General features: G+C 35.9%; 2 protein-coding genes across 2 annotated transcripts; both read left to right on the top strand.

Annotated features, from left to right (window-relative positions):
- The first annotated feature begins 1143 nt into the window (after nt 1-1143).
- Nucleotides 1144-7404, top strand: LOC122055926. The gene is made up of 6 exons (XM_042617617.1): nt 1144-1446; nt 1560-1714; nt 1800-1858; nt 1938-3713; nt 6319-6418; nt 6498-7404. The coding sequence occupies exons 2-6, from the start codon at nt 1624-1626 to the stop codon at nt 7109-7111; spliced, it is 2640 nt and encodes an 879-aa protein (XP_042473551.1). The 5' UTR covers nt 1144-1446; nt 1560-1623; the 3' UTR covers nt 7112-7404.
- A 2066-nt stretch (nt 7405-9470) lies between these two features.
- Nucleotides 9471-13799, top strand: LOC122055925. Its single transcript, XM_042617616.1, has 2 exons — nt 9471-9821; nt 12807-13799. The coding sequence occupies exons 1-2, from the start codon at nt 9543-9545 to the stop codon at nt 13608-13610; spliced, it is 1083 nt and encodes a 360-aa protein (XP_042473550.1). The 5' UTR covers nt 9471-9542; the 3' UTR covers nt 13611-13799.
- Nucleotides 13800-14237: the final 438 nt, after the last annotated feature.

Genomic DNA, 14237 nt, shown 5'->3' with positions numbered 1-14237 from the left:
CATACGAATGAGTTTGACCAAGAAGGAAGGACTGAGGTACAGAAAAGCAAAAACAAGAAACAAGTTGGAGTTGTTGGGAAGTCGTCGTCTTGCCCTTCAGTCAACTTCTCCATATAATTAATTCCCTATTTTTTCAATGGACGCATCCAAGTTCTTAAAATTTCCAAATACTACATTACACTTTTATATTTATAAAAAAAACGCATTTCTTTTTCTAAAATACCTTTTTTTATTAAAAAATTATATAAAAAAATTCTTCTACAGCATACAATAGCCTTAGGTGGGTGACCCCTTGGATGAGCGAATCTGACTACCTTGTCAAATTTAGTCAAGCGATCTAGCCGCACGGATAACTTGATCAATCGACACAAAGAGGTGAAAAATTCAGAAATTTAAGTGTCCATTTGAAAAAATGCCGAAATTAATTTGTGCTCAATCGAGAGCCGATGAACATGGCAGTTGCTAATAAATTTCTCAGTTGTCACACGCTGTCCAGCGCACCTCACTTGGATTCATTACACCCATTCGGTCCTTCACTCTTCTATTATTATTATTATTATTATTATTATTATATTAGGTAAAATTAAAACATATACATATTTCTAAAAAATATTATATTAGTTATTTTAATGATCAATAATTATGCTTATTTTTATGCATTAATAAATATCCCATGTACAAAATTTATGAGTTGAAATTAATACTCATTAATATTGTCTACATGTAGATTATGACGTGTCATAGGATAAAAAATAAAGGGACGTTTTTTATTTTTATTATTGTAAAAATATCTTACCACTGTAATAAAAGAGGATGATTGAGGTGTTATTTTAATTTTTACAAAAAGAAAAGTTCCATTTTGCCTAACCTTTTATTTTAAGAATGTTACATTTTACCCTCTATAATTTAAAGTATATAAATAAAATACTAGTGTGCAAACCTTGACCTATATTTAAGTGCTCTTTAAGATTTAATATATTTTTAAAATTTTAATTAATGCTGAACATAGTTACATGCTTATAATATTTAATTATACATAAAAAATTTAATATTTAATTTAACAATAAGTATTTTAATTAAAAGTCGATTATTATTTCTATTTATTTATTTTATTATTTCCATGAGGCATCCATCACCATCTTCGAATTCAATATTTCCACTGCACAGGCTTCAACTGCAACCCACGACATTACACTTCTCCTTCCTTTTCCTTCTGCATTAATGGCTTCGTCCCACTCGCTCCTACTCTTCTTCCCTCCCTCCTCTTCCTCCTGCGCCTATCTCAGGACCCTGATCCCAATGCCTCTCCCGCCCCTTCTCCCTTTCCCACCTTACAACCCTAATCTCGCCTAAAACTCGAACAAACTTGCCTGGGATCCCAGGCCTCGAGTCAATCTCACAGCTTCGCTTGCTCTTCCGGGTTTGTTTTCTCTCCGAATGATTGAGGTACGGTGGCTACTGTAAAGCTCATTCCTTTATCGTTTTAAGATCTGGTTCGTGCTCCTTTGCTGCTGTGCATTTTGTTAAAAGTTGTAGTTTTTTTTTTCTTTTTCTTTTAGGTTTACAAGGTTGCAGTTTAGCTTTCGAGCTTTAGAAGCACTTGACGTTGGGGGGTTACGCGAGATGGTCTCGGAGGGTGGAGGTTTCTTTCATTTGTTTGATCGGAACAGGAAATCGCGAAAAAAATTGTTCCACTATGGAGGCGCTTATTCTGGTATGTTGCTTTTTTTTTTTCCATCCTTGTTGGTATCAGCCCATTTGTTTCTTCAGACGCTGAAGATTTACAATATCTCCATCAGAAAAAACAATCGAAGGCAATATGTGTGACGATAATAAGACAAACACACAACTACACAAGGTGCCTTTTAAACCTCTTTTGTCTTTCCTTTTGCCAATTGGCTTGTAGTTTTGTCTTTGATATGTTTTCTCTTTTACAGATTGATCAAAATCAGTTGGGTGGACAAGCAAGCACCGAGCTCGGCAGTAAATATTATGGTAATTCCGCAAGTGATCAAGAGGAAAGTAGATTTAGAACCCCAGGGGTCGTAGCCAGGCTTATGGGTTTGGACTCCATACCAGCCTCTGGCAATTCTAAACCTGATTTTTCACCCTTACATGACTCACATTCTCTTTGGGGTGACAATAATCAGAAAAAAGATGCTGGATATTATTCCAATGATAGTCAGAAAAGAGATGCTGGTTGTTACCCCAATGATGATATATATCATGTGATTACAATAAATAATTTCTATTCTGGAAATACAGAAACAAAGTTTCAAAGGATGCCGAGCAGCCCGATTGAGAAATTTCAAATAGAAATGCTCCCTCCTAGAGGAGCTAAAACTGTCTCAATTGCCCACCATAAATTACTGTCTCCTGTTGCAAATCCCGGTTTCATCTCCCCTAGTAGTGCATCTTATATAATTGAAGCTGCAACAAAGATTCTTGAACCAGAATTTCACAGAACTACCATGGGTGGAGTTCATTCTTTCAGGTCGCCTCTGAAATCTCTGAAGGATAGTGAATCCAATGGGATGATAGGAATAAGTAGAAATATATCAACACAAATAGAATCATCTGCAAGTACTACGAAGACAGGTGATTCTGCATCTCTCGGAGGACAGATATTGAGAAAAAGTTCAAAGAGCTCGAAAGATAATACAGGCGGCCTATTGAATACAAGTGCAGATAAGTCCCAAGCTTTAGGTGCAAAAGGCAATTCAGGTTCCTTTCCAGTTAAAGTAAAGGTAAACTCCCTGAAGGAGGGTGCAAGCTTGAAGAGAAGCACAATATTGGGAAACAAGAATGAGAAATGCAGCTCAAACAAACCAGTTAACAGTCTATCGGATAACCAAAATAGTAACTGGAATAAAAGTGTTTCATCTGTAAATGGTTGCCATGTTCTGAAGAGACGTGATCAGAAGCACAAATATCTGCTCGGTAAAAGCAAGTTAACTTTGCAGTCATCAGTTACAGAGCAACAGGGGACCAAAAATGTTACTAGACATATGTCATCTGAGAAAAGAAAGATTGGAAATGAGTTTCCAGGTAATGATAAAGTGGGTTACAAGAAAGGAATAGGAACTACTTACTCCAACAAAGAGGGAATGCCATCGGGTTGCCAGAACTTCTTGCAGGAGAATATTTTGGTATATCCAAAGTCATCTTCTCAAACAAGTTCTTCTAATGAGAAGTCTCTGGTTCCCCCAGGTAAATCTGGGGCCCTGGTTCAGCATAATTTTGTATTGGACGAACATTTGAAATGCAGGTATGGCAATGTGCAAAAGAATACAGATGTTGTATCTTTTACATTCACCTCACACATAAGAAAGCCCAAGAGAACTTCACTTTCTTCCTGCAACAAGGTGGAAAATCAGGTTAAAAAGAATGAGTATTGTGATGAGAAAAACCAAGATGTCATATGCTCAGATAACCGAATCTTATCCCACATGAAACAGAATGTTACAGAAGATGATTGTTTAGGCATTCTTTTAGAAAGAAAGCTGAAAGAATTAAATACTGGAGCTCAATCACCTTATTTTAATTTACTTAAAAGAGGCAGTGTTTCAGCCTGCAGATCAATTATGGATGATTCAGGTTCTGCTTTTAATGGAAGTAGTGCTGAGCACAAGAGGAAAACCATATTTTCGTCCAATAAATCAGTCTCATTAGCTAGTGATTTAGCAGAATGCAACATAAGCTTCAGACTACAGGTAGATTGCTACTTGATATTATTTTATTTGTTTTCTTAGCAAACTTGCTAATATATGACTTTTAAAAAATAACTCACCTGACATGATCACGCGATGGATGTTGTCAATCTGGAAAATTCTCTTTTCTTCAGTAAAAAGAATGCCTGCCAGTATTTGTTCAGAGTAAGGGTTTGGCATGATGAAATTAAGTCCTTGCATGTTCTCTTTCTTATGCAACAAAGGTAGCCTGCTGCTTTCAAAAATTTGAAAGATAAATTTGTCATAAAATTAACCAGTAGCTGTATTTTGTTAATACATATTGGGTACAGTGAAATTGGCTCACTATGAAAATTGTCTTTTTAATCTATAGAATAATTGGTTTCAAAAAGAATTATGAAACTTAAATCGGGTTTCAAAATATTTGAGGTTTTTTTTTTAATCTGAAGGAGGGTCAACTAGTGAATTCTAACTATGTTTCTTTCCCATTCACTTCGTTATAATCATCAACCAGATTAGCACTATTCCCATGCTTCTGGGCATATGAAACCATGTCTGTTATTAGGGTGGGAGGGTGGTGGTCCGAGGTGCACTAGTTTAGTGTCGGAGTATGTCTACTATGTTTTTTGTGGCGTATGTAAAAGGTGTCTCTGGCTAAGGCTTTTAACAACATTGGCAAGCAATATATTGTCTGGTCACATGAATACATGATGAAGTCTCTTCTTGGGAGATTTAGGGACCATGAACATTCACGCTATATGCCTAAGATTTTTGAATGGATTTTGCTATATGCATCAGCATACACACTTCTTATTAAAATAATTATTTATTTGATTATTCATAAAGCCTTTAGTTTAAATTGTTATCAAACTTTGCAAATACAAGAAATTCATAAAGTAAGTGTATTTTCTGACCAAAAAATAAAGGTTTAACAAGTGCAAACTAAGGCCCAAATTTTAAAATGTGTAGTCATAACCAAAAGTTGTTGTATCTTTTCAGAAGCTTCAAAGTCAATGTAAAATTTGATAATCTTCTTTAGGTAGGGTATTAACTGTATTTACCATCCAATCATAGTCATCATTTGCAATCCTTGTGGTAAAATCATACTCTACACTCTACAAATGAAAAAGTGGCTTTTTAGTGGTCCGCAGCTGCTATCCATCAACTCGTCAGATTTCTGAAATTAAGTTTCACGTCAAGTCCATTCCAAGCTTATTTCTTTGTTTAGTCATTTAGTTCTTCCATTTCATTCTTTTTTGGTCCAGGGATCTCTTCCTTTCTTAATTTGTTGTTCTTCAAAAAAGCTTATTGAATTAAATAAAAATTTGGTGAACAATCTTTTACATGTGTTTCCTATTTGCAATATTTAGTTTTCTTTAACCTAATAGTTAGTTTAGTCTGCTGGACTGATTGAAGAACAAAGGATATGTGACCACAAATGCATTATAGAGCTTGCACAAATTGCATTGAATCTGACTGTATAAATGAGATATGGAGAACCTTTATGCATGTGTATGCTGAAACAAGGACTACTTTTAAAACATGGGCCTCTAACCTCGTTTGTTAGTCCAGTGCCCTTTTCTTTCTCTCTTATTGCTTAATTCTCTTTAATGTATAAGGAGGTCAAAGATCACCAAAATGACAACTACTTACATTGCTGGCGCGAGACAGTAAGAGCGTTCATAATGGTTAACTAACCTGTCAAACAGATCAGATCTAAAGAATGTGAAATCTACATAAAAGCGGCTGATATAGAAATTGGAAATCGTGATGAAGTAGTTGCTTCATTGTTTTATAGTAAATTGAGATTTTGATGGTAACTTTGCTGAACAGTCTAGATTGCAGTACTTTGGAGCTTGTTGGTAATGACTTTATATTCTGATTTCCTGTTCATGGCAATTTGACTTGGAAATTGAATGGGGGAAAAGATCAATTTTTGATAAGTTGTAATATACTTGTGGACTCAATGGAGGAAGACATAATTTTTGATAAAGTACAGCAGCAATTCGGCGATTCACTTCAACCATTAACTATTTCCATACCTGGTTAACAAATATTAACTACAGCTAGATGTATACTCAGTGAAGTGCTATAACAAATAGATAAAATAATTCTAGCACAATCATAGAATGTAACCCTATCGTGTTTCTGGTGAGCAAGTATCTATTCCGCTAATTGTAGCTTCACCTTTTCATCTTCTAATTGTTATGAAAAAACCAAATTGTAAAGTTACCTATGATTTGTACTAAGTTGAAGCTTCTTCAGCTTCTTTGTGATATCATTATTAATACTAAGAGCTCTATTATTGAATTGGAAAATCTTTCTTTGATAAGAAAAGTGGACTGTCTTTTTTATATATTCTATGCATTTCCATTGTATCCTTCCATATTTAGATGTAGACCTGTGTTACCCCAGGCATCTACACACCTACATAAACCTTTTTTCGGTTATATTCTACCATTGCACATCAAGATAGATAGCACATTAACAAAAAAACATCCCTAGATTAGAACTGTGAGTTATGAACTACAATGCTAGTTTTCCTTATGTTTTAGCACTTCAAATATCATTGGATAAAGTTATGTATTATTTGTTGTTAAACATTCGATCGACTTTTGATTCACTGCAGGAAGTGAGTAGGGGAGGATCTCACAGAAAGGTGGATGAGAATGACCACCAAGATCTGAGCATTTCATCCTGCCACTCAATTCGAAGCAGCAGTGTCCATGGTTCGATCAGATTGTTTAGCACATTCTTTCACTCGATTCTTTGTTCAACAAGTAAACAATTTAATGTTTCTTTTTGCAGGAAACAAGATAAGTTCCACTTTATGCCCTGATTTATCTGATTCAGTTTCCCAATTTACTGAAAATAGTGGTGGAAAGTTTGTACCTGAAATCAGCGAAGGTAGTCATGCTAGTTCATCCAGCAAGGAACTTGAATATGTGAATGAGATCATTATTAACACAGGCTTTATGTTCGAGGATCTGATTCCTTGTCCTGTGGACCATTCTTTTGAGATACTTGATCCAATTCTTTTTGACAAGTTGGAAGAGACTAGAACCTCAACTCCGAATGAAGCTGAGGAGAAAAGGCTCCGGATGAGGAGGAAGATATTGTTTGACTCTGTGAATGAATGCTTAGACAGGAAATGCAGTCAGTATTTCCGAGCTGGATTCCGGTCATGGTCGAAAGGAGTAGCTGTCGCTGCGAAAAATTTGGGAGATGAACTCTACAAGGAGATCTCAGGTTGGAGTAGCAGTGTTGGCGACTGGTTGGTGGATGAACTAGTGAATGGAGACATGAGCAGTCACTTAGGAGCTTGGGTTCAGTATGAAATCGAAGCATTCGAAGCAGGAGTAGAGATTGAATCAGTGCTTTTCAATTCCCTGGTTGAGGAAGTTGCTGCTGGATTCTTATGAGAAACAAGTGAAAAATAAACTGGGATGAAGAGGAGCTTCACATTCGGTCTTTCCCTTTCGAACGAATCAAGATTATAGCTGTCCTTGATTGGCAGGCTATAAAGAAGAGCTTTATGTGCTTTAGTGTGAAGCTCCCTTCGTGCTAGATCCGTCTAAAAATGAGGGAACAAGCTTAATCTTTGTTCCTACTTTTGATTTGCTTAATATGTACAGTTGATTTCTTTTTCTTTCCCTGCAATGTTGTATATACAATTCCACTATTCGAATAGTAGTCACTGTGCTTTAGTTTTAAATACCCTCTAAGTGATAATCTCTATTGTCAACTAGTGTCTTCAACTTTGACATAGAACGTGAGCTTAGCAACACCCTCTAAGTTATAGTTTCTATAATTCGATAAATCAAAATTTTGTATTAAGTTAAGGTAACTAAGCTTAGGGCAGACATACCTCTTAGGGCAGACAAGGAATAACTTCGGGTAGTCAAGAGACCTCTTCAAGTAGTCACCTTTTAGAGTAATTTAGGCATGTTCTTAGAACGATACGATGATTAAGACATGAGATATTATCACATTAGGTCATGGGATAGAAATTCGGCACGTCTGAGCATGTCTTCCCTCATACCTTATTCGCTGTACTAATGACTAGTAGTCACTCATGATTTGCCTCCTTAGTGTTGACCTATGGACGAGTTGGCAGATACCCTAGGATGAGTAAATCACCTTTTACCACATTTTAGACACGCTTTTAAGAAGACATACGTGGTAAAAAGTGACTTACTCATCCTAAGGGCATCTCCAACCGTAGAAATTATTTTTAGCTTTTTTTTGTGTGGTCCATCAAAAATGAAGAAACATACCGGAAGTTAAGTTCGAAAAATCGAACCTAGCTTTTTTAATTTTGATGACATATGAAAGAGAAGGAGAAAAAAAGTTGGGAAAAACATCTTATGGAGATGCCCTAAGCGTCTCTCATCATCGATCCTATAGTGAGATGAAGAAAGTAAATTATAATGACTGAGCAACCTTTCTAGGTGGACGAGATTTTTATTTTCTAAGAGATTGTTTCTCTGGGGATTCAATCTTTGTTCATGTGGTAATCTACCATTCAAATATCAACTCGATTATATCCGTGGGACTAAGATTTAACCCTTTAAGTAGTCTAGGCAACTCTTTCATTGCTACAATCCTCCTAGGAATTAAGCGTACTTTGTGACGTAGTGGATAATTGTTGGTTCTATTGATTCATCCATGAATGCCAAAAGTGATCTTTTAAATCCTATTGATTCTGTAAAATACTTGGAGATAGACAACTTTTGGGTTGTAATGGTTGTAAGCAAAATCTCACATTAAAAATATATGAAAATGATCATGAACTTATAAAAGAAACATATTTTTATTGGTATGAGATCTTTTGGATAGAGCCTAAAAAATAAAATCATGAGAATTTATACCTCAAAAATAAAAGTACAAAATTATGAGGACTTATGCCCCTAAAAATAGAATTACAAATTTTGAGGGCTTGGATCCTTATTGATAAAAAAAAAAAAAACTAAGTAAAAAATCTAAAATATTCTAAACAGATCAAATTTGATAAAAATAATAAAAAAATTATAATTATTCTTTTATTTTCACATGTCAAATAATTTAGACTTCTCATAAATATATTACCTTTTAGGTAGTTTAGACACCCCTTTGATGTCTATCAAGTTACTTAACAAACTTCTTTAGAAAAGTCATCCTCTAATTTCTTATTTAAGAAGATTTACTAATAATAAATTAAAAACTAGTAAGTGGGATGCGACTCGCCGGCCCAACGACCATTCACGGTCAAAATCCAAGTTGACCTCATATAGTTAGTCAAAGCCAAGAGCCAAAGGATATGCCCTTGCTCGTGCTCCCATGCGGCAGCCAGAAACCAAGCTTGCCACGTGTGCTGCCACGTAAGCTGTTACACAAGTCTACCGCGTGGCCGGTTGTGGGCAACTCCACACCGGCAATAGCAAGTCACGCTCCATGCGAGTCGCGCCACGTGGCTATTCAAGAAAGGCAGCCGTTTGACAGAGCTTTGGTTATGATGTTTGACCGGATCAGCAAAAATAATATTCTTTTTAATTATTTAAGGTATAATCATCTTTATTGTGTCACCCAAATTATATTTTAAATGGAATATCAAAATATATCAGATTAAATTCGATATCTCAAATAATATTATTTTAACTATTTTTTTATGCTCAATTAATTATTATTATTATTATTATTGCCTAATACGCTGAGAAGAGCACTGGGATATCCCTACCCAAACTGAAGTAAATAAATAAATAAATAATTAAATTAAATTAAATTAAAAGAGTGAAATGGCGTTGTATAGCAGTTGGGCGATTTCGGCTACTCTATCTGCTTCGGGCTTTCGCCTCAACCCTTTCTTCCTCGTCCATGGATAGTCTCGTCTCCTCCTCCCCCTCCTCACGGGCGCCTCCTTCCCTGCGCCATCTCTCCAGGGCTCGACCTTCCTTTCCTCTTCGACCCCCCTCCGACCTAAAATTCGGGTCTTGGTTGACCCCACGTCGGCCTCTCAGAATCCAAGCCTCCTTTGCCGCAAGACCAGAAGGGCCGCCTCCTGGCCTCCCCGACGCCTCGGGAGTTCCTACTTGTCGGCCGAAGGGGGAAGTTCGCGGAGGAGGAGCAAAATTGGGTGGGATTTCTGTCCCAAAGGTGAGATTTTTCTTCTTCATTTTTCTTTAATAAAACTTGGAATGGAGTTGGACTTGCTTGGAACAAGTTAACTCTGCCGAAGATTGATTTTAACTGGAAAGTAAAATTTGTGCTGAAATTATGTTTGTTATATGTTAGATATGATCATATGAATCATAAGTTATAGGCATCGTGGCTTGGTATGTGGAAAAAATTTCAAAGGAAAAGTTAGGATGGATACGGTGGTTAGAAGAGAGCACCTATTGGAGAATATCGCCAGGCATTGGTGACTACTAAGAGGTTTAAAAATCTAGAAACATTTTACACAAGCATATTATAATAGACATGCTCGTAAACGAATGGATGCTGTGACATATTTGCAACATCTGTTAGGGTTGCAAAATAACACTTAGTTTACTAAATGCTTGAATTGACATAGCTGTCATTTTCCTTTGTTTTTTTGGACGAATCTACATTAGCGGGGCGCAAGAGGTTATGTTTGCCACTAGTGTGCCATAGTTATAATATATGAGATGTATGAAGATAACTGGATTGAAAGAATAAATTGGTTGACTTCATTTAAGATGAGGCAAACTTACTTTTAAGCTAATAAATGTTAGATTCTGATGCAGTATGTATATGACTTGGTTTGTCTCCCTCACTTACGTTGATCCATAGAAAAATGTGACTCGCTATCAAGAATCCATGATACTACGTTCCTAGATCAATAATGACCTTGTAAAACTTTCGCATGGCACCCGTCTTGATCTACAAGTTATATGGCATGTACTATTCTGATCTAGGTCATCACTTCTTCAATCTTATGGGTAAACTCAGGGAAAACTGACATTATGAGGAATTCTCTATAATTTCTTGTAATTTTTGTTTGGTTTACAGACATAATGCTGGAATTCTTCTAAACCAGTTGAAGTACTTGATGACGCTTATCAGTTCAACAAACATATTTGTGGGCTGTGTTGAGTTTAACTTCCTTCTAATTTCTCTCCATCACAAGATTTTGCTATACCAAACTACAATAGCAAACTAATTGGAATGGTAACTGTAGAGTTGCACCAAATGGAAATACTAAATCTCGTTTGCTATATTTGACTATCTTGGATGTTCTTTGTTTGTTTTAGGCAGCTTCATCATGACTATGCACATAACTTTCAAGTCAGAAGTCCTCATTGTAATGAGTAGTAGATGAATCTGATATGTTGTGAACTACCACACTAATTTTGAAGCCATTTAATCGAATAGAAATAACTTTGTAAGCAGAGTGGTGAACTAAAACATAGCTATTTGCACACTATAGTATGTTTTGATAGGCATATCTTCTTAAAATAAGCTGTAAAGCATCTTTTATGAATTTCTGATCTTGAGGATGTATTAATTGTCTTGTTTCCCTCTTGAACCACCAACCTCGTTCTCTCACTTCACATAGATCTTGGTGTAATCTTGATTTTGTAGAAGGTTGTATATGTTGTAGATTAGTATTATATCTTGTTATTGACATCAATTAGTTGCGTTTGAGTATCACACTTTACTACTATGTTATGTTTTCCTCAAGTTAAATGATTATACTCTCCTGCTTAAAATTAATGTTTCTATTATATTCATCATGGTTATGCTTTTGTACCATGTGAAGAATTCTTGAATCCAAAGGTCTTAAATAGTGGTTTTACCTTGATCACCGAAATATTGATTCTCTTTAAAATTAGGTTTTCATAATTTGGGCTTTAGTAAGTAAGGTAGTTCATAAATGAAAAAAAAAACACAGAGCCATATATATATAGACAAACCTTATTCTGAGTGTTTTTTTTTCAACAAATTTAATGGTAGTGCAAAACATCTGACTGTTCATTTTTTTATCAAAATTTTTTGACCTAAGTTTGTCATTCTTCCACTTCTTTTTCCTAGTGTTTGCGTTTCATATTTAGTTGAATAATCACAAAGCGCGGTATGAATTGCTAGGAGTCTTACTTTGGGGTTTGAAAATTATTGGGAGAAGTGATTTCAGACTTCTATAATTGCAGAATTACAAGGCTTGTCAAACTTGTGGTGACCTTGAACATAGTATGTGTATTCTTAATCTAAGACATCTCAATTGTATAATTCACATGGAAGCTTCTTTTACCCTCAGGGCTTGCCAAATTAAGATGATTCATTGGACGCTACCTAAAATTGCAACTTGTTAGTTCAAACCTTGCCAAAATGAATTGGTTTAAGACCTACAGTTTAATGGATAGAAGACTAAGATTTTGAGTTTCTCTGTACCTTAAAGACAATTATGGCTGTACACTTGAAAATGCTTTCTATTTTATCATCAAATACTTACATGACGTGAGAGTGGTGTTGGAGTGTTGTGAATAACTGCAACTCCCAACAGACAAGATACTCTATTGTTAAGTGCTTAGGCCATGATTTCTAGTGTTGCTTCAACATTCATCGTCTCTCCTTTTTACCTCTTCATATTCCTTTTTGACCTAAACTGGGTTTGGCTTCTCATACAAACATGAAGCAAGAAAGCACACTTCAGTTGTTCAAATGGAATAGTTGCGCAAATAGGCCTCCAAGATGATGCAATTAAGTCGCCAAGACAGAATTTAGAACTACTGGCTTCCTAGTTAGTTTGGGACGTGATCTTGTTTTCTCTGGCGATTCCAATTCGTTTATGTATCACAAGATATGAAATCTTGTCAAGGGATTAAAATGATACTAATGTAGGTAACTCTAACCTTGTATTATCCAACAAACTCGGTTGGGTGCTTACAAGGATCAGTTCCTGATTACCCTTTTTTTTTCTTATCACTCGAAGTCAAACTTGTGTAAGCTTAGGCATGGCTTAACCTCAGTCTTCACTCCACGATACTGCATGTATGATATAAATAGATCTGCACTATGTTTAATTTTAATCAGTGTTTCATAGGGACTTGTTATAGATGCATACAATTGTTTGTCTTAACATTGTTTTCTCACATATTTTATCTTTTGACAATTTTCCAGGTTCTACACTCTGCTGTAATCGCCCTTTCTGTGATTCTACTTGCAGTAATCCTTCCTCTTCTAACACAACCAGCATTTGCGATAATCCAGTCTGTCACCAAGTCAGGCGGACACATCGTCAAAACTGAGTTATTAAGCAGTGCTTGGACTGGCTTTTTTGCCGGTTGCCTGCATACATTATCTGGTCCCGACCATCTGGCTGCGTTAGCACCCTTATCCATTGGAAGATCAAAGATAGAGAGTGCTATCGTTGGAGCCCTTTGGGGTTGTGGCCACGATGCTGGTCAAATGATTTTCGGCTTGCTGTTTCTTCTGCTCAAGGATCGTTTACACATCGAGATCATTCGCACTTGGGGAACTAGAGTCGTTGGTTTAACCCTTCTAGTGATAGGTTCTATGGGAATCCGAGAAGCTTCTGAGGTGCCCACTTCCTATGTAGCCCTCGAGACCGGGGAGTACATAGCTGAGCCATCAGTTGCTAGCTCCGCCGGGAAGAAAAAAATTGGATTTGCGACTTTCGCAACCGGCATTGTCCATGGTCTGCAGCCAGATGCGCTCATGATGGTCTTGCCCGCACTAGCACTTCCGTCCCGCTTGGCTGGCGCTGCTTTTCTATGCATGTTTCTCGTCGGCACCGTGTTTGCTATGGGAAGCTATACAGTATTCATCGGTTCATGCACAGAAGCACTGAAAGAAAGGGTGCCGAAGATCACGGAGAAACTGACATGGGCTGCTTCTCTTCTAGCAATATCCTTGGGGTTTGCTATCCTAACAAGTCAGTTCTTTGGCTTCAGTCTGTACTGAATTTTCATTTATCTACATTTTGCTAGCATTTCAAAATCTTAACAGAGAAGCACATCCAAGAATCAGGTGTGACAGTAGTTTTTAGCTTTCAGATCTTCAGCAAATATTGATTTTAATTTATTTACTGTAGCCTCAAGATTTTCAACTACATGTGTATCAGTTTTTATAAAATGAAATTCTTGTTGTGTCTCTCTGGTGGTGTAGACAAATTTAAAATGGTTAAAATATTTACTCTTTTAACATTAGACTGATTTGCAAATCAACTTAGGATGGCACAAAATTGTAAATTAAGTTGCAGTCGAAACTCTAATAAAAAAAAATACCCCGGGAATGTGGTGCGATGGTAAATGATGGATTATGGATGATAGTGAGTCGAATTTAAATTGAATTTTGTATCTTTCATCCCATACCTATTGGGAATTAGATATCCATCCTCATATTTAATAGATATCCATCCTCATATTTATATCTATTAAAAGATCATATATCTTCAATATTAATAATTTTTATTTTTTTTATCAAACTATTATCATTTAATAAAAATATATAAAAATTAATATCATATTAAAAAATAGAGTAAACACTCTAAATATCAATGAAAATAATTAGTGAATTTTTTTTTAAAAA

The sequence above is a fragment of the Zingiber officinale genome, chromosome 3B (assembly GCF_018446385.1).
Source record: "Zingiber officinale cultivar Zhangliang chromosome 3B, Zo_v1.1, whole genome shotgun sequence".
Lineage (NCBI taxonomy): Eukaryota > Viridiplantae > Streptophyta > Magnoliopsida > Zingiberales > Zingiberaceae > Zingiber > Zingiber officinale.
The sequence above is the reverse complement of the archived record's forward strand: the minus strand, read 5'-3'. Positions and strand labels throughout refer to the sequence as shown.

What these genes read in the sequence shown, in the direction of transcription:
- LOC122055926 (XM_042617617.1), top strand. Translation starts at nt 1,624, where the DNA reads ATGGTCTCGGAGGGTGGAGGTTTCTTTCATTTGTTTGATCGGAACAGG. An exon ending in CAAACACACAACTACACAAG is followed by an intron (nt 1,859 to 1,937) that starts GTGCCTTTTAAA and finishes TCTCTTTTACAG; the next exon opens with ATTGATCAAAATCAGTTGGG. An exon ending in TCGAAGCAGCAGTGTCCATG is followed by an intron (nt 6,419 to 6,497) that starts GTTCGATCAGAT and finishes TTCTTTTTGCAG; the next exon opens with GAAACAAGATAAGTTCCACT.
- LOC122055925 (XM_042617616.1), top strand. Translation starts at nt 9,543, where the DNA reads ATGGATAGTCTCGTCTCCTCCTCCCCCTCCTCACGGGCGCCTCCTTCC. An exon ending in GTGGGATTTCTGTCCCAAAG is followed by an intron (nt 9,822 to 12,806) that starts GTGAGATTTTTC and finishes ACAATTTTCCAG; the next exon opens with GTTCTACACTCTGCTGTAAT.